We start from the raw sequence: 24626 nt of genomic DNA, 5'->3' as shown, positions 1-24626 counted from the left end.
GAATTTAATTCACAACAAAAATTATTCCAATATGCTTCTTAAGAACAAAGTTTAGTAATACTTATATAAATAATTATAAAAAGTCAAATAAAAACCAAAATACCTTACAAAAAAACCTTAAGTTATGAACTGCATGCTTCGAAGTCACCAATTTTTATTGTCTCAAACTAGCACAGAACAGGATATGATTCAGCTGGGGAGGATATCTTGTGTGTGTATGTATTTGGTGCAGGGAGCGTGAAAAAATTAGGCACCAACTTGGCATTCTGATGGGTGTTTATAAGAGTTTGAAGAGTAGGATAGATGATCTCGAAGGAATTAAAATGGGTCCCCCATCAAGCTCTCAGCTGCCCAACTCAATGCTAGAGCTCACACTTGCTGCATCAGGCAATGCAGCAGCAATCTACAAGGCTGAATGTGCCAGTCCCATAGGAGGTAGTTATTGTTGGTGGCTATTGTCAGGGAAACAGGAAATATCTTGTGCAAGAAGGATAGGTGAAATAGGAGCTGTGTGTCTGCCAGAGCAAAAGTAGATGACATTGCAGAGCATACATCTCCTTTTAAGGGCACAAAAGACAAGATTGTTGTACACATTGTTGTACACAATGATATTAAGATTAGCAGATCTGAGGACCTGCTTAACAAGTAGAGAGCAATGTTTTGAAAAAGTAGTGAGTTAGGATTGAATTTAAAAGTATCTGCAATTCTGCCCAGACATGATAGGAGAGAGAGCCTTGTCAGTCAGTTTGGCCCTGGTGAGATTGTGCAAGGCTTGTGGGGTAGAATTTTTCTCAATGTGGTCTGTGCTTGTTAAGTTGTTTTTTTTTTTTTTTTTTTTACTGGGATGGGATACACTTAAATAGATGTTGTTGTTATTTGGTTTTTAGGAGCATTAACAACTAAGGCCATATTGCTCCGGGGATATGCGGTGGTCATTCCCTGACCTCTCCGCATCCTTCGTATTTGGTGGTCACGGGCTTGAACCCTGGTCTAATCAATAAGCGTGTGCTATGCACTGCTGCTCCTGCCCACCTGGCTACGGAGGCGCCACTTAAATAGAAAGGGTGCAAGAATATTTACTTATGCTATCGAGAATACACAGACTAATTATTTGCTTGTGCTCTAGAGGATACAGACTAATAGATTAACTAGACCTGCAGGCACAGGTAAGTGATTCTTGCATTGCTTCTAGTCAGTTTGCTGTGATATAAGCACTTTTAAAACAAAAATGAGAGCGAGTGTTTTATAAGCCAAATAACTGATGATTACAACAAACAGCTATACGGCCGCCCGGGCTAGCCAGGTGGGTAAAGTGCCTGCCTGGCAACCCAAAGGTCGCGGGTTCGAATCCCGCCTCGGGCTTGGATCAAAGTACTGCAAAAAAACCTTGGGAGGTCCACTATGGCCACAGAAGCTGATGCGCCAACAACTACCAAAAAAAAAAAAAAACAGCTATACGGAAAAATAGTGAGCCAGTAAATCAGAATGTCTTATAATGGGGATCTCAACAGCTATACAGAGAAATAGTAGGCCAGTAAATCAATGTCTTATAATGGGGGATTTCATTAGCAAGACTTGTAGATTTCTTGGATGACTGTTTTCTGCAGCAATGTTAGAGAGACAACAAGAGAGTAATACTCTTGATCTGCTTAACAGCAGCAATTCTTCATGCATTAAGGATCTTCAGATAAGAGAACCACTAGGCGGCAGTGATCACATTGTACTGATGTGGGATTTACTTAAAGATCTAACTACCATCAAGGATAAAGGGAAGGATTTTTGCTTTTATAAAGGAGACTACAGTAGTCTCACTGTTTGTAAATTCTGCATAGTAAGATTAACTAATGAAGTAAACAAAAACATTCTAATTGGGAAGTATTCAGGGAGATGATCATAGAAGATACTAGGCTTTTTGTATGAACTAAGAAATACGGTTCAAGGCTTAGACATCTGATGAAATAGATGTCAGATGAACTGTTGAGCCATGTGGCATTTGAGTTTAACATTGACAAATGCAAGGTAGGTAGCAGTAATCCTAGCAGTAAATGCAAGGTAGGTAGCAGTAATCCTAGAATAACATCAACTGTGTGGTACTACCCTCTGGGTAGCGAAAAATTATAATGATCTGGGAGTAATTGTGCAGTCTGATATAACGTTTTCCAACCAGTGGGGACTGGCTGCCAGGACAACTCATGTTGTTTTGTCAATGACATACAGGAATAAAGAGGTGATTGTCCCATTGTATAAGGCAATGGTCAGGCCACATCTTCAGTGCTGCATATAGGTCTGGAGGCCTCATTTTGTAGGCGCCTCTGTAGCCAGGTGGGAAGGAGCAGCAGTGCGTAGCACACGCTTCTTGATTAGACCGGGGTTCGAGCCCGTCACCACCAAATACGGAGGATGCAGAAAGGTCAGGGAATGAGCACCACATCTCGGAGCAATATGGCCTTAGTTGCTAATGCTTCTAAAAACCAAATAAGTAAAAAAACAGCCTCATTTTGTAGAGCTGTTGGAATGGGTACAGAGAACACCAATGAGGATTGGTGAGGGGTAAAAAGGAGTACTCTTACCAAGAAAGGGTTTCAGTTATGCAAATTGCAGCATCTGGATACCTAGCACCTGTGATGTGATTTGAGGTGTTTAAGGCTTTGAATGGCTTGAGCAAACTCATTGCTGACAAGATCTTTCTCTTACTCAGACTATACACATTAGGGAGCATCAGTTCAAATTTGAGGATGGGCAGTTGCAATATAGATGTGCAGAAGTTTGTCTTTAGCCAAATGGGTGGCTGATTGCTGGAACAAGTTTCCATCCATTATTGTGGCAGTAGTTAGTTTGAATAAATTCAGAGAACTAGACAAACTATTCGAGGGGATAGAGGCCTTTTCTTTTTTAATGCTGATAGTGTTATAGGTTTGCTTTTTTGCATTATTTGCCACTATACTAATACTTCTTTAACCAGTGAATCCATTATTTTCCCTGGAACAAATGTGAAGCTAACAGGTGTGTAATTACTCATGTCACCTTTTGACCCATGTTTGTGAATTGAGAATACTTTTCCACATCTCCAGTCTATGCGCCCTACCTGAATCCAAAGTCTCTGTCACACACACACACACACACACACACACACACACACACACACACACACCCTTGTTGCTAAGGGTTTGTTTACTTCCTTTGCTGCCTTCATTAATATAATTGGATAGATTCTGTTTATCCTAGGTTTATCTTCCACTTTCTCTCAGTTATCACAAAATCATTTATCTACTTGTTAGCAGGATCATCAACAGATAACCCATCATAGTAGATTCAAGTCGATTATAGTGTTAATTGTAATGCATCTCTGGGGGTTTCCCCCCAACTCTGCATATCAAGTAGACCAATGTGATTCATCCCCTTTCTTCTAGTGCTTCCACAAGTCAATTCTTTTGTGCTGTTTTCCTTTGCCAAAGACATTTTAGCATCCCATGCATTTTTCTTCTCTACCACAAGTCTCAGTAGTTCATCTAACATCCATTTAGGTTTGAACAATATTTTTTAGTTTGTACAAAGAGACTAACTTCTACCATTACTTTCCTGAATATTTTCCACTTATTTGTTGTTGGTAGCATTATCTGTTGGTCCCACTGTGTAGAATTTAAAAACTGTGAGACCATTGTACTCGCCTTTACAAAATCTGTCGCCTTTCTTTGCTACTGCTGGTTTTTACAGTTTTAAGTAAATCCCACATCAAGACACTGTTCACTCTTACCTGGTGGGCTTTTTATCTGCAGATTCTTAAAGTATAAAGAATCGCTGCTGTTAATCAGATTAAGTATTGCTTTCTCTAGTTGCCTCTTTAATATGCTACTGTAGAAAACAGCTACCAAATAAATCCACAGAAATCTTGCTAGTGTGTGAGTGCTAACCCACAAGTTCCAGTTAATATCTGACAAGTAAAATCCCCCATTATAAGACATGCTTATTTTCTGGGCAACTCAATTTCTCTGTATAGTTTGTTATACTTATCGTTCATTATGCCTATACTACTCTCATTTTTGCTGCCCAGTGCTAATGTCACACCGAACTGACTCAATATTGTCATTGGACATCTATGTCAAATGGGTGCACTGCCTTAGATTTTATATGCTTCTTAAGAGCCTAATTCCTTCTCCCCTTGTGTGCTGTCTGTACTTTCTGTATATGTTGTTACTCTCCATATTCAAATGCCACTTTTTCTCAATGGTTTCATCCCTAATTTGCCAATTTACCATTACCCAGTAATCACTACCATAATGATTCCATATAGGCTTAAAAATCCAGGATAAAAAACCAATAATGCAAACTTCAGGTAATTGAATCCTTGCTTCCCAGTCTACTGCATATACAAAAAGAAGTGAAATTGATTATTTTTATTCCTATTTTTTACTTTGCATTAATTATATGAACAAAGGTGGCATTTTGCTAGCATTTAATGACACTATTTTGCTTAGAAATATTTATGGGGGGGGGGGGGAGGGAATTAGGAGAGAAGAAGGGAATTTTAGAATTTGGGAAGAAAATTTGACAGTTTGTTTTGGTTGTAGTGTGGAGTAGTCAGTTTTTTCCAGAACTAAAATTTAACCTTGCAGAATTATAAGCAGAACCTTAACCACCATATATTGGAGTACATTCTATTAATTAGATGAAGTATTGATTGTTTGATTAATAATTTATATATCCTTTGTATATTTTTACTTTTTTGATCTGTTTTCTAATTTATTAGAAATATTCTAATTTGTTTATATCTGTATCTCTAAAAGTCTGTGAGCTTACATATATTTTGTTTTAGTGATAAAATAGTTTTTTTTTTATTATTATTTTATGTATAAATTGAGATTTCAAGTTGATGTAAAATCTTTCATCTCACTCTTTAAACATAATATACTTGTTAACAGGAGAGACTGATTCTACAGGGATGGGGTACAAGAATATTTGCTGATACTATCGAACAGTGTTAGGTGGGTTGGAAAACTGCTAGCTTAGGGAGATTCACAGACTAAAAGGTTAAAAGTAGCTGCAGACAGAGGTGAAGGTGATTCTTGCACTACTTCTATTAGAATAAGCAGCAGCCTGGAGCGAGGGATACTGGGGGTTTCAGGGACTGATGGCAGTCATCAATAAACAGGTGGTATATGGGATGTGTTAGTGTAACTAAGAATATGCTAGAAGTATAGTAAATAAGCTTGTTGAATTTGAAGTGTTCATCAAGACATCAAAGGTGGATATTGTTGGGATATCAGAGACGTGGTGTCACACAGATACTAGGAATGCAGAATTGGAATTTGGGGAGCACAATGTGTACAGAAAGGATAGCTCAAGGAAAAACATGTAGATATGATGAAAGTGAATATGAAATTACATAATGTGTAAATCAGGATGTGATATACAAGGCACACACACTGCAGAATATTTGTATAAATATTCTTGAATTTAAACTTAATTGCGAGATTATTTAATGAACTACTAATCTAATTAGATTTGTTATTAATTATAATAGCAAACCCTGTACAGTTTATTATACTCATCAGAGTCATTAGGCCTATAGCACACTCCTACTCTCAATTTTGATCTCCCAGTGCTTATGTCACACCAAACTGACTCGACACTGCACTGTCCAGCGATGTAGACTGGCTTCACTTCCTTGGATTTTGTGTTTCTTAACTAATAGCCTAACCCCTCTTCCCTTCCTATCCTGTCTATCCTTTCTGTAGACGTACTCCCCAAATTCCAGTTCTGCATTCCTTATATCTGTCTCCGAAAAACCACGTCTCTGAAATCCCAACAATATCTGCCTTTGATGCTTTAAGTAATACCTCAAATTCATCAAATTTATTTACCAAACTCCCAGCATTGGTGTACATGCAAGTATACATGCACCTGTTCTTTTTCTTAGCTACCCTAACACAACCCATGTGTTTACTTGTACCGCAATGACTCTCAGCAGTCTCTGAAATATCCTGCAACTTCTTTTCCAGGCTTCTGCTCATTCCAATAGAAGCAGTACAAGAATCTCTTTCACCTCTGCCAGTGGCTACTGTTAATCTATTAGTCCTTGTATCCCCTCCCCCAAGCTAGCAGTTTTCTCGACCTACCTAACACTGCCTCGATAGCATCAGCAAATATTCTTGCATCCTTTCTATTTAAGTGTATCCCATCCCTGTAGAAGCAGTCCCTTCTGTTAACAAGTACAGACCAGGCTGAAAAAAATTCTACCCCTTGAGCCTTGCACAATCTTTCCAGGACCGAATTGATCGACAAGGCTCTCATCATATACCCCCTCCTATTGTATCTGGGCAGAATTGCACTTTCGAATTCAACCCTAATTCACGGCTTTTTTTCAACGGTGACCTGTACTTGTTAAGTAATTCTGCCGGTCTCCTACTGTAATAAGGTTACTCAGGGAATGACAAATACTAGAAGGAAGGGGCCGAACATTACTGGTCTACTACAAAACACCTTTGTTAACATCACAGATGATTCTGAATGGGTAGCCAGTGTGCTGAATGTGTAAGCCTCAGATAACAGGTATTGTGAATTAGATAATTGTGTTGATAGAGAAATTATCATGCCCAAATATGAAAAAGTCATGTGGAGCAGATGGTATTTATCCAGTGATATTAAGGGTTTGATAGTCTGTTATTTTCTTTATTATAATGTAGGCATCTCTGGGCTCAGTTGAAGTACCAGAAGATATACAAAGGTGGTTCCAAGGGTGGAATGGGTAATTACAGACCTGTAAGTTCAAGTTCTTTGGGAGGGAAATGTATGGAATCCATTATTAAGGGTGTACCAAATAATCATCTGGACAGGAATAGAATTATATGAGCAGCACAGCATTGATTTCTTAAAGAGAGATCAAAAGCTATAATGATTTTAGTAGAGCTTTTGAATGCAGTTTTCTATAAATTGGAATGGTGCATCATTTGGGGGATCATTACTGGGTCCCTTGTTCATTTTGATATTTAGCATTAGTAGGATCATATGATGCAAGAAAGCAAGCTTATATAGCATCGGCCAAAAAAAAAAACACCTTCCTGTTTCATTTATTCAAGCTATCCACTTCCATAACATTAGATGCAAGTTTCTTCCAGCAATCAACCACCCACTGGCTAAAAGCAAATTTCCACACATCTATTCTACAATTGTCTTTCCTCAATTTGAATTTATGAACCCTCAGGTGCAGAATCTCAGCAAGAAGAAGAATCCTATCAGCATTGAGCTTGCTTAAACCATTCAAGGCCTTATACTCCTCAATCAAATCACCTTGCAGGTGCCTAGTCTCCAGATGCTACAATTTGCAGAACTTAAGTCTTCCTTGGCAACAACCTATTGTTCCATTCAATAATCTCATATTGGACATTAAGCCTGATATACCTTCATCAATATCATTGATAAATACCCTTCTCTGTACTTGTTCCAGCAGCTCTACATATTTTCTAAAATAAGGCCTCCAGACTTGTATGCAGTAATCAATGTGTAGACTGACCATTGCCTTATACAAGGAGGTAATCACATCCTTATCCCTGCTAGAAAAATTCCTATATATCATTGACACGACCCCATGAGCTGCTCTTGCAGCCTATCTGCAATGCTCAGAATACTTCATATCTGACTGCACAATTACTCCAGGTCTTTTTCATTTTACACTAACCTGAGTGTAGTACTACACAGTTGGTATGTTACTCTGAGGTTACTGTTACCCATATGCAGCACTTTGCATTTGTCAATATTAAACTTCAGTTATCACCTCAGCCAATCTGCTGAACTTTTCCAGATCCTGTTACAGCAGCGTTACCATCCTTACTGTCATTAACATCCCTGCCAACCTTTGTGTCGTCTGCAAACTTGGACATTAAGCCTGATATATCTTCATCAATATCAATGATAAATACAGAAAACAATGAGCCCAATTTGTTAATTTATGTCGATGAAGGCATAACAGGTGTGATATCAAAGACCCACATTAATTATTATTGACTGAAGATAAAAATCTGATTTTTCTGTGCCTTCCAAAATATAAACATTCACTTTTTATGGTTTTTGAATTTTTATTTATCATTTTCTCAGAGTTATAGAATGATTGCACCCACAGATACAACCCTACCACTTTTGTTCTAATTTTTAACTCACTAGTAACACTAGTGTTGGAAACCGACTGCTGTTGATACTGTAAAGCTTAGAATTATTACTAGTGGTGAACGATGCAAGAAAGCAAGCTTATACAGCATCAGCAAAAAGAAGAAAAAAAAAAAAAAAAACCCAACATGTTCCATATTGCCTGTCAACTCCCTCTAGCATTTTGTTCTAATTCTTTGAATTTATGCCCCCTTGTGTGTAATCTAAGCAAGAGAAAGAATGCCGTCAGCATTGTCTCAATCCATTCTCTTAGAAATCTCAGTCAATCTACTTGCAAATGCCTAGAATCCAGACTCTGCAAGTTGTAGAACTGAAACCTTACCTAGTAAGAGAACTGTTTTGTTCCCCCTCACTAATCTTGTTGCTCTTCTCTGCACTAATTTCAATAGATCCACATCTTTCTGCAAATGAGGCTTCTAGCCCTGTATTCAGTACTCAAGATGTTACCTAACCATTGCCTTATACAACAGAATAATCACCTCCTTATCCCTGATAGCAAAATTCTTGAATATCATTGACAAAACCCCATGCACTGTTGAGAGCCTGTCTATACTGCTCAGAAGTTCATATCAGACTACATTGAATGAAGTACCTTGCACTTGTTAATATAAAACTTCAGTTGCCTCTTAGCCCATTTGCCTAATATTTCTAAATCTTGTAGCACACCCTGATTATTACTACTTAACCACACCACCAACCTTTTGTATCATCTGCAGACAGACATTAAGCCTAATATGCCTTTATCAATATCATTAATAAATATAATGATATATAGAAGACAATAAGCCCAGTAGCACTAAATTGCGTGTTTGTTTTTAGTTCAACTTTTTTATATATAAAACTCTCACGTGATATAATGATTGTTAAAGGTTTCTAATGGTCATAAACTGCATCAATTTGAAAGATTAAATATTCACTTACTTTTTGAATATTAAACAAAGTGATAATCACTCAGAATAGAGAATTAGCGACAGCATGTATATTCAAATTTACATGCTTTGTGGCACAAAATTGAAATAAATTTTGAAAATTAAGTGAATAATAGAATTTATTATATGCATTTTTTTAAAACTGTGCATGTAATAAACAGATTATGTGCATGTTGTAAGTATAATGGCTTTAAGTTTTTTTTTTAAACTGGAAAATGGAATAACTGTATAGCTCCATCTTTGTTTTATGCCTCTGTTTTTTTTTAAACAAAAGGTGTAAAAAAACAGCATATTTAAATTTTTTATTAAAAACTTAAAAAAATGCATACTGTGTAAGTATTGCAATATATTAAGAAAAAACTTTAAATATAGGTATATACTTCAAGCAGAATTAATAACCATAAATATTTTCCAGGAATTAGAGTAGACACCTGTCAGGTGTAGAGCCAGTGGTGTGCTGGAGCCAGCTCACATTTGGCCAATTGTTAAATTTTCAAGAATTTTGCAGGCTGGTTGTTAAACCAACAATGGCTATAAACTGTAGAGCAGCACGTACTTCAGTCCACAATGGCTAGCGGCATTTAGGCGATAAGCTTGTATATGGTGACATGGAAAATCCCAGTAGCTACTAAGTTAGAAAAATTTCTTAAATCATCATTTGGCAATGTTTAAATCATAGATTTCAATTATCACTTGACAAAGCAATATCTGAAATAAAACAAGTTAATCATTTTAAAATAATTTTACATAATGTATTCTATTTATCACCAATCTAATAAAAACCAAACTGAGCTAAAGAACTTGAAATTACAGTTAGTTCTCGACTTTACAAGTTAATTCATTCCTAGCATGCGCTCGTAAAGCAGGAATTTATTTCCCATAGACATAAGGTTAAAAATAGGGGTTATGTTATCAACAATGAAATTAGTTAGCTTATTAGTTTGTTTAAACAATGATTGATTTATCGTAAGAAATGAAAATGTAGCCTGTAAAATCAAGCAAATTATAATAATAGAGAAATTTACGACTTACAAAAATGTTAGTAAACTTTTAAAAATGTTAAAATTTATTGGCTCGGCACTCGTTGGTTTATTGCATAAGGAGTCGTCTTCTTCAGAAATGTTTCAAGAGGCGTTTGTTTCCAAGATAACCTTCTCTTATAAATTTCACGACTGCATGCATAAGCATTTTTTAATGGCACACACAAATTGCAACTAACACGATTTGCATGGAGTAACAAGTTTACAAAGCTTAAAAAAAAAAAAAAAAAAGGAATGAAGAGAAGATTCTGAAAATTTGTTTTTTATACGATTGAAGATTTCAGTAAAGGGGAAAAACATTTCACCATAATGTATAAAACCACACAATTCCAGCTATCGGTATTTTCGCAAATGCAAGAAGATAGTTTACTACCCATTTATAATTGCTTGCAGTAACAGAAAAGCCCAATAAACTGGAAAATGCAAGTTGTTTTTATTGTTTTATGGATGTGACCTCCAGAACTGCGCTTTAGAAAAATATCACAAAGGCTCTCAAAATTGATTCTTTTAACAGAACATATGATAACGATGAAAGTGTAGTGCATTTTAATGATTTAAAATGCCACGATGGGTGGCATGTAGTTTACAAGCTGCTGCTGCTGTTTAGTGTGCTTATCCTGTGTTATATGTTCATTTTCAAGTTCTTATTCTGGTCTGGCAAAAATTAGTTAATTTTTTTTGCAAGACTTTGCTTTAATGACAAACATTTCTTGAAGAATTTTCATTACCTTCAAGTGTGCTCTTCAGTCAAGATCAGCCAACATTCAGAAAGTGCAAATATTAATCAAATGCACAGTGAGAGCTTTGGAAAATTTAAAGGTTGATACTGGAAAACATGAAACTCAAGTTGAAGATTTTGATTAAATGAAAATGGGCCTGTAGTACTGGATTCCATGGTTTGAGATAATAATAATAATACAGCACATCTAGTAGAGACAATAGTTTAGATTTTTAATAACTAAGATTAATTCGTAGCTTTTAGGGTAAATGAACCCCTTCAGTAAGTGAATAAACGCATACAGAATGTGTTTATTCACTTGCTGAAGAAGGGGTTCATTTATCCTGAAAGCTATGAATTAATCTTAGGTTATTAAAAATCTAACTATTGTCTCTACTGGATGTTGCTGTATTATTATTTTCTTAAATTGGATAAGTTTAAAAATATTCAATTTAATAAAAATAATAAATTCAGTGCTCTGCCTGGTAATATGTTACTAGAAAATATAATTCAACACATGAATTTGTCTTTTCAGACAGAAATAATGGTAAAAACATTTTAAATTATTTCGATTTATTAGAACCATCTACTTGGCCTTATAAAGAACTAACATCACCATGGATAGCCGGTGAGAAAAAAAAAAAATGTACCATTTAAGTGACAATTTTAAAATATTGAAATTGATGTGAATGATTTTTGGGATATTTGTAGATAATGCAGAATTAAAAAGGTAGTTTACACTATTGCAATCAGTAGTGCTGAAGCTGAAAGAAGTTTCAGTTTAATGAACATAATTTGTACGAAGGTGAGAAATAGTATTAGTAATGGCTGGTGCAAGAAAGCCTATGGCTTATGCTGCACCAGCCAAAAAAAAAAAAAAAAATCCGAACAAAACAATGATAAAAATAAATAAATAAATAATGATAAAAAAAAGGAAATTAAACCTATCATCCTATGCACTTCCCTTACCCGAAAGTACTATCCAGATGACCTTTGAACTTCCCCAAACTGTCGGCCTCTACCACCCATGAAGGCAACTTATTCCAGTAATTTATAACTCGCTGGCTAAAATAAAACTTCTTGCAGTCCAATCTAAACATTCCCCCCTGTAACTTGAATTTATGTCCCCTAGTTCTAGCATCATTTATAATCTTGAAAATTCCGTCCTCATTCATTTTACTGATGCCTCTCAGAGACTTAAACACATCAATCAACTCTCCTCTAAGGTGTCTAGTTTCCAAAATCTGCAACCAACATATTTGAAGTCTTTCTTCATAAGGACGCCCTTTTTCTGATCTCACCAGGCAAGTTACCCGTCTTTGCATCCTTTCAAGAAGCTCGATGTCTTTCTTTAGGTGCGGTCTCCATACTTGAACACAGTTTTCCAAGTGTGGTCTAACATAAGCCTCATATAATGGGATTATCACGTCCCTATCTCTACTTGCAAAAGTTCGATAGATCATTGATAGGACACTATGGGCCTTCCTTGCAACCTGTTTACAATGCTCAGAGAATTTCATGTCTGACCATATCGTAACACCCAAGTCCCTTTCCTCCAGTACTGGGTTTAGTTGAACTCCACCAAGTGAATAAGTTATTTTTGGATTACTGTTTCCCAGGTGTAATACCTTACACTTAGTTGGATTAAAGCATAGCTGCCATTTTTCTGACCATTCCTGAAGTCTATCTAGGTCTCTCTGAAGAAGCTCAGCTTGACAGTGATCATTAACTACTCTACCAATTTTAACATCTGCAAATTTAGACATCACGCCTTCTATCCCTTCATCAATGTCGTTTATGAAAATTAAAAACAACAGTGGTCCTAATACTGATCCTTGGGGAACCCCACTTCTTACATCAACCCAATCTGAGGAATAGCCATTTATCACAACCCTCTGCCTTCTGCCCTGAAGCCATCCTTCTATCCATCTAAGGATTTTCCCAGCGATTCCAACCTGTTCCAGCTTATAAAGCAACCGCTCATGTGGGACTGAGTCAAAAGCTTTGCTGAAATCTAAATGAACAATGTCGAAATTATTCCCTAAATCCAGCTCGTGAGTGACCCTTTCGAAACAGCGAACCAGATTTGTTAAACCATGATTTTCCCTTAACCATGCTGAGTATCCTTGAAAATTTCAGTTCAATCCAAATGATCCTGAATTCCACCCTTGATCATTGCCTCCATGATTTTCTCTACTACTGAAGTCAGGCTGACAGGTCGATAATTTCCAACTTCACTTTTAGAGCCACCCTTATGTATGGGAGATACATTTGCACTTTTCCAATCCAAGGGAATCTCCCCAGAGTCTAGTGATGCTTGTATAATTAGCCTCAATGGTTCAATGCACTCGCTTCCTGCCTCCCTTAAGATTATAGGGTATATTCCATCAACTCCAGGAGCCTTACTGGTCTATAGGCTCAAAAGTTTTTTTTCATTAAATAATCTTGCTAAATTTCAATATCATTAATTGCATATTTTTTAACTTCGCTCCCACAATTTCCCATTGCCACAAAAGGTTTTTCATTTGTAAATATCGATGCAAATATCTAATGTAAATCTGTTGCAAATATGTAAATATCTGCAACGGCAGCTGGTGTATTTAATACTATCCCCTTTCCCTTACGTAAAGGTCTGATCTGGTTTGTCCTGCTCTTCTTGGCATTTATATATGTGAAGAATCTTTATCTCCCCTCTTTGCTCTGTTTGCTAGTGATTTCTCATAAACAGCCTTTGGCTGTCGAACCTTTTCTGTGGCTCTATTACACATCACCTTGTAGCTGTTATAGGCTTCAGTACTTTTTATTGCTCTGTAACCTTTCCATGCCACCTTTTTTCTGCTCAAGTAATGTGGGAACTTCACTATTCATCCAACTTGGAACCCTCCTCGTGGAGTACTTTTTTTTTTAATGGTATATACACATTCAAGGCATCTGTGATTAATGTTTTAAAAGTGTACCACAATTCAAATGTATTCAATTTTCTGCACGATATCTGCCCAGTTAATAGAGGCCATGTAGTACCTTAAGGCATCGTAATTTCCTTTTCTGAAATTAAAACCCATTCCTTTGCCTTTTACTTCTGCTACCTCTCTCGTCATCATCCACCGTAGAACTCCGTGATCACTTCCTGCTACTGGTTCCTCTACTGTCAGCCCCGTTATGTCATCTGATTCATGTGTGATGATGAGGTCTATGATATTCTTTTCTCTAGTACTTTCCCTGACAGGTTGATACAAATAACTGTCATCTAGTTGATTTAAAAATTTTGTTCCCCATGTCGAGTTTCCTTCCCACTTACTCCAATCAATTAGAGGCAAATTGAAATCACCCGTAATAGTTTAACAGTAGATCACATATTGGATTTAATGACTAAATTTATTGAGAAAAGAGTTAGCAGATTGGGATGCAACTCCATTTGTCAAATCGTGGTTCAATCGCAACCATAGATTAGCTATATAGAGCTTGGCAAAAGTCAGAAACATTTTGTTGAGAATCAATTGGCTATATGGAATTACAATAAAAAAATTTATATTTTATTATTGTTTGAAATTTTTGTAAAAATTGCAATAAATAATAAATATACACACTTTTTTTAAACAAGGCAGTTGCTAAAAATTTACCAGCACACCCCTATTTAGAGCTATCGTGTTTCTGACAGAGGTGCCACAACTGCAGGCTTAACAGGACCTAGATAAATTATTCATCTGGCCTGAAATATGGCAGTTAATCTTTTCATGAGTCAGAATGGATGTTTTCAGGATAGATTATATCATAGCCTACTAAAGTACAGGCAGTGACACCAAATAAGGAATATTAAGACAATATAATTTCAGTGTTTACAATTAAAAACTATGCACTTTACCAAACTTGGAAAACTCTTCCGATCTACTGAAGAAAATAAAATGCTAATACACAAAGTACTTTTTTATATGTAATGTAAGTTAAGAAAAATGGAAATATAACGAAAGAAACAAGGGAATGGCAAACATAATTGGTAGCTTTAGCACATCCAACAAAATACTGCCTTAAAAAGTGAATACTCAAAAAAACCAAATAGAAAACACAAACGGATGAGGGAGAGGAGAAAAAGAAGTGCAGAAAGAATAAGAATATAAATTTAGATTTTTAGATAAATTTAGACTTACTGTCTTATTTAATGACATTTATCACTGAATTATGACCACCTACTTGATACTGTATTGGTCCACCATTTGCTTTGGTAACAGCTGCTACCCTAGCCATTGACATCCACTAGATGTCTTTGGGAATCTGCAGCCATGCTGCCTGCTAGGCTTTTCAGTGTTGGAATCAATGACTGTTATGTATCCATATGCCTCATTTCCCATTCCAAAACATCCCACAGCCCTTCACTCAGACTGAGATCAGGCAAATTTGGAGCCAATCAAGATGGGTGATGTCTTTGCTGTGTGCTTTGAACTACTCGTGCACAGTGCTTGCCCAATGGAAGATAATGGCTATCTTGAAAAATCTGTTTCTATCCAGGAAAAAATGCACCATGGCAGGGTGCATGTGGTCTAAGAGCTGCTGGTAGACTTCACCGGTGAAACATTGGTCCATATGCACCAGGGGTCATAGTTCTTGCCAGCAAGATATGCCCTGTATTTAGCAACCAGTTACCTTCCTGGATAGTGGGCACGATAGGTCCATGGACTTGTGTTGCATCAGGTATTTGGATTCATCTGACTGGCACACTAGTTTCCAGTCCTCGGGTGTTCAACTATTATGTCGATGATCATTGTGAGGAGAGGGTGTCTTTTGGGTTGTTTGCTACAGCACCTCATATGTCTGGTGTGTGGTGCATTATCATTAGGATATTCTTGCATTTCCCATATTGTATTGTGCTGTGAACTGTTGCATTGTGACCTGCCATTATATGGCTTATACAATGTGCCATACCCTTTGCTCATCCAAATATCCACCTTGCATAATCCTTTACAGTTCTGTTGGCAGGAGGTGGTTTTTGACACATTTGGCACCATTCTTTGTACACCTTAACCACAGTGGGCCATGAGCAACTGACAAGATGTGCCAGTTCTGTCGAAGTACCAAATTGCACGAGCTCCCACAATCATGCCATTTTGAAAATCTGTGATATTTTTACATCCAATTACTGGTACTTCATTGCTTTGTGCTTGTGTGACCAGAAGCAAATTATCAATGCTCTGGTGTAGGAAGCTGTCTGGCATTTTATACTGTTAGCTATGAGGCATAGTCCATTACAGATGGGGGTGATCACAATTCAGTGATCTCTCTCTCTCTCTCTCTCTCTCTCTCTCTCTGTGTGTGTGTGTGTGAATTTCAGTTGATGAAGTCACTCATAGTTAAATGTAGACTTTCACTGTCACAATATTTCCACTTAACTTCAAATTGAGTAATGCTGAATGAAATAATATGAAATCTGAGCTAAATACAGTTTTGATATCCAAATCTTTATGCTATACATGTTTAGAACTTACATTAATTTCAGCAAAATAACAAACTTATTCATAAAATTATAGCTCTTAATTTCTTCTTTAGGATACAATATTATAGCTCATAATTTAAAATATATTTTGAAAAAATATTTAAGAGTTACATATGTAGTTTGTAAATGACTAACTTCCAAATTCCTAAAAAAAATTGACTCCAAGTAAACCTATTTGCAGGCAAGCTTCTGGACTGTATATTCATAGCCTAGTACAATACATGCTGTGGCACCATATCAAGATGGCAAGTAATAGTAGTCATTACTTGACTTTATAAACATCAAAGCAGTATTGCTAAAAATAAAAGGAAATCATCAATTTTTTTAATTTTCGAAAAAAAAAAAAGAATCAAAATATTTAGAAAACTGGAGGGGTCAGATATTGATCAAACTGAATCAACGTTAATTTGCCCACTGCAACAATAGCAACATTATGTCACTAGGATTTGAAATTGTTCTTCATCCTTCCTATAGCCTAGATTTTGTCCCATATCTGACGTCATCAGACTTTTCATCCAATGAAGTGAAAGCAGCTGTGAAGAGATGGTTGGCATCCTCAGCTGAAAGAATTCGCTTGAATGATAAAACTGAAGAGCTGGACGGGAAAAATAATACATCAAAGACACTCCCCTTCTCCCATTGTTATGAGATTTATCTCTATCCTTCAAAATTTGGGACAAGAAGTTTTACTTTTCTTGAGTAGTATATAGGGATTTACACCCCTTCCCCAAATCAAAAAAGATTATGAATATTCTGGAAAATGTACATCAAGGAAGGAACAAAAAGGCTCCTTCCTTGATGAAAAAGAACATAAAATTGAATTATGGAAATATAACTTCAGACTAGATGTGAAGAAATTCTTTTATCCGAAGAGTATAAGTAAATTTTAAGAAGGGTTTGAACAGATATATTGGTGAAACCAGGTGACTTTTTTAATGCTGTTGTTAAATAAGCTGGTCTTCTTGCATCAGTTTGCCTTGTTAATACTAATAACAGAAAATTTTATATAATAGGTGTCACTTCAGAACTGTTAACCCGGAACTGACCGAATGGGGGTGTTCAGGACCCCCACACACAACCTTCAGTGATTTCGTACTTTGTCCACACAACTGAAAGCTCTCAATGCACTTTAAATGAGAGTATTTACCTAATTTTTTTTTTTTTTCATGAAAATTACATAAATCTTTGTTAGTTATAATGCTTTATAGGACCAAGTTAATCCTGATAATTTTTTGAACCTGAACCTGAAAAATTAATTTACATTTTTATGTGAAAATTTATAAATTTTAAATTAGTATGCACTTCTCGCATCCAATGAATAAAGTACATATTCTTTAATAATTTGACACTTCATCAGTTTTATGCTCTCTTTTTAATAGAAAAGTCTGCCTGGCATCATTATTAAAGCACACTGGTTTCTTGACTGTCATTTTTTTTTTTTTTTTTTGCTGTAAATCAAATAATGGAGATAATTTGCAAATAAGAGGACAAAAACATGTTAACTACCAAAAGGTATTTTAATATAAAAAAATATATATTTATTAGTACAGGTAGTTCTTGACTTTACGAGTTAATTCGTTCCTAGTGCTCGCTCATAAAGCAAACTCGTGAAGCGGGAATTAAATTCCATAGATATAATGTTAAAAATAGGGGTTACGTTCGCAACAATGAAATTATTTAGCTAATTAGTTTGTTTAAACATTGATTGATTTATCCAAAGAAATTAAAACGTAGCCTTTAAAATCAAGCAAATTATAATAATAAGGAAATTATTTGACTTGCAAATTTTAAAGAATGTTTATTTTTCATCATCGACTAAATGCACATTTGTTTGATCACTCATTATTGGCTCGGCACTTGTTGGTTTGTTGCACAAGGAGTTGTCTTCTTCAGAAATGCTTCAAGAGACATTTGTTTCCAAGATAATCTTCTCTTTTCTTTATGAATTTCAATAGTGCATAAGCATTTTTTAATGGAATGCACAAATTGCAACTAAGGTGATTTGCACAGAGTAACAAGCTTATGAAGCTTTAAAAAAGAATGAAGAGAAGATTCTGAAAATTGTTTTTTATACAATTGAAGATTTCAATAAAGGGGAACACGTTTCACCATAACGTAAAAAACCACAATTCCTGCTATCAGTATTTTCGCAAATACAAGATCAACTTTACTACCCGTTTATAATTGCTTGCAGTAACAGAAAAACCCAATAAACCAGAAAGTGAAAATTGTTTTATGGTCGTAACTTCCAGAAATGTACTCTAGAAAAATGTCAGAGGCATTCAAAATTGGTTCTTATAACAGAACATATGCTAATGATGAAAGTGTAGTGCATTTGAGTAATTTGAATTGGTAACTAATACAACTTGCACTATAAAAACGACCTTTTAGAGAGTTATATAGCAAATTTCAACTTCTGAGGTCGTGGAACGAATTACCAAAAAACAATGTATTATTGGGTTCCCATTACGATATGATGGTGTCTCTGGAATGGATTAATATCGTAAAGATGAATACACTATTGTATAGCTATGCACGCGGTTTGAAATGCAGTATTTATGAATGTTTAACATTCATTTTTTGCAATTAATGTTCATATTTTCGATTTTGTTGATACTTTGGGGGAAAATACTCTTAAAGCGAGAACTGCCTGTAGTTATTGGCAATATGATGCAAGGAAGCAAGGCTTATACAACAACAGCCAAAAGGAAGTTTATGTGCCAATTGCTGCCAATAATTTGTTCAAACTACCCACCTCCACAATACTAGGCAGAAGTTTATTCCAATAATGATTACTCTTTGGACAGCCAACCTTTTCCAATTTAAATTTATGTCCCTTTGTGTGCTGTGCTTCTAATTGCAGAAAGAGTAAAGATGCAATCAGCATTTAGTTTACTTAGCCCTTTTAAAGCCTTATGTTCTTCTGTTTCGTCACCCGAGTGCTTAGTTGTCAGAGACTGCAATTTACAGAACTCTACCCTTTCTTAGTAAGAGTGCGCCTCCGTAGCCAGGTGGGAAGGAGCAGCAGTGCGTAGCACACGCTTCTTGATTAGACCGGGGTTTGAGCCCGTCACCACCAAATACGAAGGATGCGGAAAGGTCAGGGAATGACCACCGCATATCCCGGAGCAATATGGCCTTAGTTGCTAATACTCATAAAAAAAACCAATCTTAGTAAGAGAAACTCTTTCTTGGTAACTAATCTTATTGCTCATCTCTGCACCCTTTCTGACAATTGTCCTTCATAAAATAAGGTTCCCAAATTTATTTGCGGCATTCCAGATGCCTTATACAGTGGAATAATCACCATCTCTCTGTTCCTGCTAGAAAAAGTTCATGTATATCATTGCTAGAACCCCACGAGCTGTTCTAGTAAAAAGAAAAGGATTAGAGAGAATTTCTTGTCAGATCATAGTTGCTTCTAGATCCCTTTAATGCTCCACTACTTTTGAGTTTGGTACCACCCAAATGGCATCTTATTCTGGGATTACTCCTACCCAGATACAGCACCTTGCATTTATCATGTTAAACCTAAATTGCCATTTTATAGCCGATTTGTTCAGTTTATGTAGATCTGCTTTAAGTAGCATACTCTGATTACTGCCATTAACTGCTCTGCCCACCTTTGTATCACCAATTTAAACAACAATCATATATGCAATAATGCGTATATATATCATTTTATATATATGATACAAAGTATCAAAGGCTTTACTGAAATTTAAGTAGATGTCAAGGTTATTCTTTGCATCCAATTCCTTTGTGACAACCTCATAATAGCTAATCAGATTGGTGAAGTATGTTCTCTCTTTAACAAACCCATGCAGTGATTGCTTTATGATACCTCCCCCCCCCTCAAGATGTTTTTGATTACCTCTTTAATGATTCCATTATTTTCCCTGGCACAGGTTAAACTGGCAGGTCTATAGTTACCCACTTTACCCTTGTGAATAGGGGATATATTTGCACATCTCTAAGCTGCTCTCATTATTATGGCAGAAGGTTTTGCAGCTTCTCTTAATATAATTGGATAGATTCCATTAGCTTCGAGTGTTTTGTTCACTTTTAGCTGCAACAATTTCTCCACAACCTTACTTTCTGTCATTGTAAAACTGTTTTTTAACTTCTAATTTGTAATTGACAGACTTCTGCTAATCTTGTCTCTGAAAATTTCAAGATGGAAAATAAAGATATCATTAAAAAGTGAATGATTTTAAATTATATCTTGCAAATTTTTAAGGTTCTAAATGGGCTAACTTCTTACCCCATTAACAAGTACACATGAAGAAAATAAAATCACTGGTGCACCTGATTATGGATTAATGAATCATTATTAACCATAAAAGGTAAATGTGAAATATGATCAAGTAATAACTAAAACAAAAAAAAAGTACACAATACACTTATAAATGTAACATTTGTACTTAAAATAAACCTTAAAAGAATTTGGACCAAATTATATCTCTTCCCACTGCTAGTGGTGAGTGACAGACAGCAAACAGCAGTTTTGTCTTCCAAGCTGAAAATTCCTCATTTGAAAGATGCAAAACTGGGATCATAATTCGTTATCTTGGATATAAGAAGTTTGACTGTGTTAATATTCTTAACATCTGAATAGTTATTTAATAAGAATTTTATTAGTTAACAGTTTGATTAAATATGCTAAATTAGCATTTAGTGAATTATGTTCGGTGCATATGTGGACTAACTTTGTTGCTTGTGATTTCATTATATTGCAGTGTACAGCTAAAGAGTTATTAGAATCCCAGTGACATAGACTGGTGACTGAAGTTACATTCCATTCTTTTATCATGTAAGGTAATTTTAGTGGTATTATTACTGATGTCAATTCTAAGTTCTAGATAGTTAACCATAAGGTTGTTAGTTAGTTTTAATTAGTGAGAGCTCCTTGGATAGACCTTAGAATATACAATTTTAAAATTAGGTTAGCCTTGTTTGCTACAGCTTTCTTCAGTATGTCATTGTGCCTGGTATAGTCATGCACAGTTAGATGCACTGCTCAGATGTAAAATCTGCATTTGATTCTGGTGCTATTTATTCCTTCTGTTAAATCTTTTTTTTTTTTTTTTTTTTTTCAATGGAATTAAATGGCTTTTCTTGCTACTTTCTTTGGAAGCCATTATCAAAAGGTTTGAACACATCTAATATTGACACTGGTGTTAATATTTTATTGGCATTTTATTTATAAGTTTTCCATAAAAAAAGAAAGAAAAATCATTAATTTTTTTTTTCATATCCTAATGTTTGCACTATTCAGGATTCTTCCCAAGCAGATGTCCTATAATAATGTCAGCTATTATTACAAGTTATTGCAGTAAAAACTAAAAAGAAGTAAAAGGAAATTAAAAAGTAGAAAAATTAGTTTGGTGAGATTGAAATGTGAATGGATGTTGACTAGCACCATACACACATTGTCAGAATGGCTTGGAAGAAAGAAGTGTAATTAGAGATTCTATTTGAAAAGATTAATGCCCATAGAAACATCTATAGAAAAGGCATTTACCGGAAATGTTAGTATGTTAAAAAGTGAAGTTAGGTTTTTTAATAGCAGACTCATTATTTAACCTAAGTGCTTTTTTTTTTTTTGTATAGAATCTATGGTCCTATGGTCTAAAAGAAGTTTTAAGATACTTCAAATGTGGGAACTCCAATGTCCCATAGTAAGGTAGATTTGTTATTTGTACAGAGTTCGTGATATGTTTATGCCAAGTAAAAATGTGTTGTTCTTGTCCAGAAATTTGAGTGTTGAAAATGAGTACAAGTGCAGCAGATTCTTCATTTAAAAGAAATGAGACAGGACTGGATTTTAAAAGGATTGAAGTTGTTTCCCCATCAACAATTTCCTGGAGATGTGCACAGTTGTTATACAGCACACTTTATCAAAGTGGAATGTATTGTATCGTAATGCTGGCGAAAAAGAGTGGATGGATGAATGAAGAGAACCTTGAACCTCAGCATTAGTTGAAAAGCTAAAGGCAGAGCAGTCTTATCATATGCAGCGAGTTGTCAGAGGACACGAGCTATCCTGTTGCAAAATCAGAAGGCAAACCATATGATCAAAGCTTGCTCCAATCATATGGTTTGCCTTCTGAAAGCCTTAGAAAAGTTAAAAGCAAATTTTAAAGCTCCATGAAACTGGTATATAGATGAGTAACCAATCAAGATATCAGTTTTAGGGAATTACACTGGTGGGAATCCATAATTGGTAATTGTTAGTCAGATGCAAGGTTTCAAGACTGTGTAATAGCTGTAAGTTGATATATTTCAACATTGCTTTGTTAATTGAGGTAAGTGAAGTCTATGTATAAATGCTGGTATATTCCAAATCTTTTGTCATTGCCCAAAAGAAAAGTCTGATCTAAGACTATTAGGTATCAGAGAAGGAGACAGTTTTAGGCCTGGCTCTAATTCTGTATCTTATTCAAACACTTTTTTTTTTTAATGAATTGGCTGTTGAGATTCGTTTAAAAATTTTGGCTTACTTAGGGATATTTGAATTAAATTTTATGTAGGTAGGTTGATCCATTCCTTTCTTCCCCAACAATGTATCATTCCCTCTTTAGAAAACTGCTCCACAAATTTCACCATATAGCTACTGATCTATGTGTAGTGCCATCTTGATAAATACTTACAATTCGGGCTGTAGAACAGAAATTCTCAAATAAGGCTTGAATACTTGAATGATATTGCATGATCGAGAGTAGAAAAGTGAAAGAATATATTTTTGCTCCTGATTAAGGTGGGGCATTATCAGAAAGTCTTTTATTAAAAAAAATTGCATATGGCTAGATATTTATTAGACATCTTTGGTGTGGTAGGAAGGGAAGGGAAGTCTTTAATGCATTTGGACTTCACAAGAGTGAAGCACAGCCTCACTTTACCTATGCAATACTCAATAGTGCCCTGTTAGGGTAATAAGTGGATGGGAAGAATTTGTCACTTGTCTTAAGAATTTTGGTGGGTTTGAACAAATTTCTATTCAAAAGTAAAAAACACCATCAGATCCAAAAAAAAAAAAAAATATATATATATATATAAAATTGTGCTCTAGAGCACAGATTTTAAAAACAAGAGAAGAAATGTTACCAGAACAAGAAATTTCTTGATATCACACAAGCTTTTCAGAGTTCCGGAAGTCTACAGTTTATTGATAAGGCTCCCATCGTATATTCACTTCTGTTATGTCTAGGTGGTATTGCAGACAGTTACATTTTCATCTAGCTTGCAGCATTTTTTTTTTTTTTTTTTTTTTTTTAGAATGATCCTGTATTTCACATCCAAGGCTTCAATCCATGTATGTTTACTCTTAGTTTCCACATGAATATATATCCTGAAGAACTGAAAACTGGTTAGCTGTATCATTCATCTAATCCTGTTCTTATCAATCTTTACTGCAAAACATATTTCCATTTAAATATGTTGTGTGAAAGACATTATATGAGGCTAAGCAGTATTACTAAACAGATAAACCAAGTATGCTAACTCATTTAATTTTTTGGCTAATTAAGTTTTCGGAATTTTAAAGTGAAAAATTATACCGAGGCAAGGCCCTAAACTAAATCTGTCAAGCTTGATTATAGATAGTGTTTTAGAATCACTTTGTGTACTGTTTTCAAGACAATTTGAACAGTAAGACAGACTTCTTTACTTATGTAAACTCTAGAAGGAAGGAAGGAGATATCAGGTTGGTCCACTTGACATCAACAGTTTGATTGTTGATGAACCTGCTGAGGTATCTGACAAACTGAATGAGTATTTCGCATCTATATTTACACACGAGGAGGTCTGTAGGGAAGTGAAGACCAGAAGCTTTACTTATTTAGGCTATCCTACATCTGTCTTTCCTCAATTTGAATTTATGCCCTCTCAGGTGATTATTCTGAGTAAGAGGAAGAATCCCATCAGCATTGAGCATGCTCAAACCATTCAAGGCTTTATACACCTCTATCAGATCACCTTGCCAGTGCCTAGTCTCCAGACACTAATTTGCAAAACTTAAGCCTTTCTTCGTAAGAGCAACCCTTTGTTCCATTCACTAATCTTGTTGCCCTTCTCTGTACTCGTTGCAGCAGCTCTACATCCTTCTTGAAATGAGGCCTCCAGACCTGTATACAGTATTCAAGGTGTGGCCTGACCATTGCCTTATACAAGGGAATAATTACCTCCTTATCCCTGCTAGAAAAATTCCTGTATATCATTGACAAGACACCATGAGCTACTCTTGCAGCCTGTCTGCACTGCTCAGAGAACTTCATATCTGCCTGCACAATTAC

General features: G+C 35.6%; 1 protein-coding gene across 3 annotated transcripts in view; it reads left to right on the top strand.

The window, feature by feature from the left end:
• Window positions 1-24626, top strand: part of LOC150079221 (uncharacterized) — a 229452-nt gene that overhangs the window by 184011 nt on the left and 20815 nt on the right. Inside the window, exon 9 of one of the 3 annotated variants that reach the window (XM_090383648.1) lies at window positions 21072-21145. The exons of 1 other annotated variant lie outside the window; for it this stretch is intronic. In XM_090383648.1, the coding sequence (XP_090239774.1) occupies window positions 21072-21104 (33 nt within the window). In that variant the 3' untranslated portion in view covers window positions 21105-21145. Of the gene's footprint in view, window positions 1-21071; window positions 21151-24626 lie in introns of all 3 variants that reach the window. One more of the 3 variants, XM_090383649.1, reaches the window with a different exon arrangement.

This window comes from Mastigoproctus giganteus, chromosome 10 (genome assembly GCF_048544385.1).
Source record: "Mastigoproctus giganteus isolate SK-2022 chromosome 10, ASM4854438v1, whole genome shotgun sequence".
Taxonomy (NCBI): domain Eukaryota; kingdom Metazoa; phylum Arthropoda; class Arachnida; order Uropygi; family Thelyphonidae; genus Mastigoproctus; species Mastigoproctus giganteus.
This window is presented reverse-complemented; position numbering and strand designations above follow the sequence as displayed.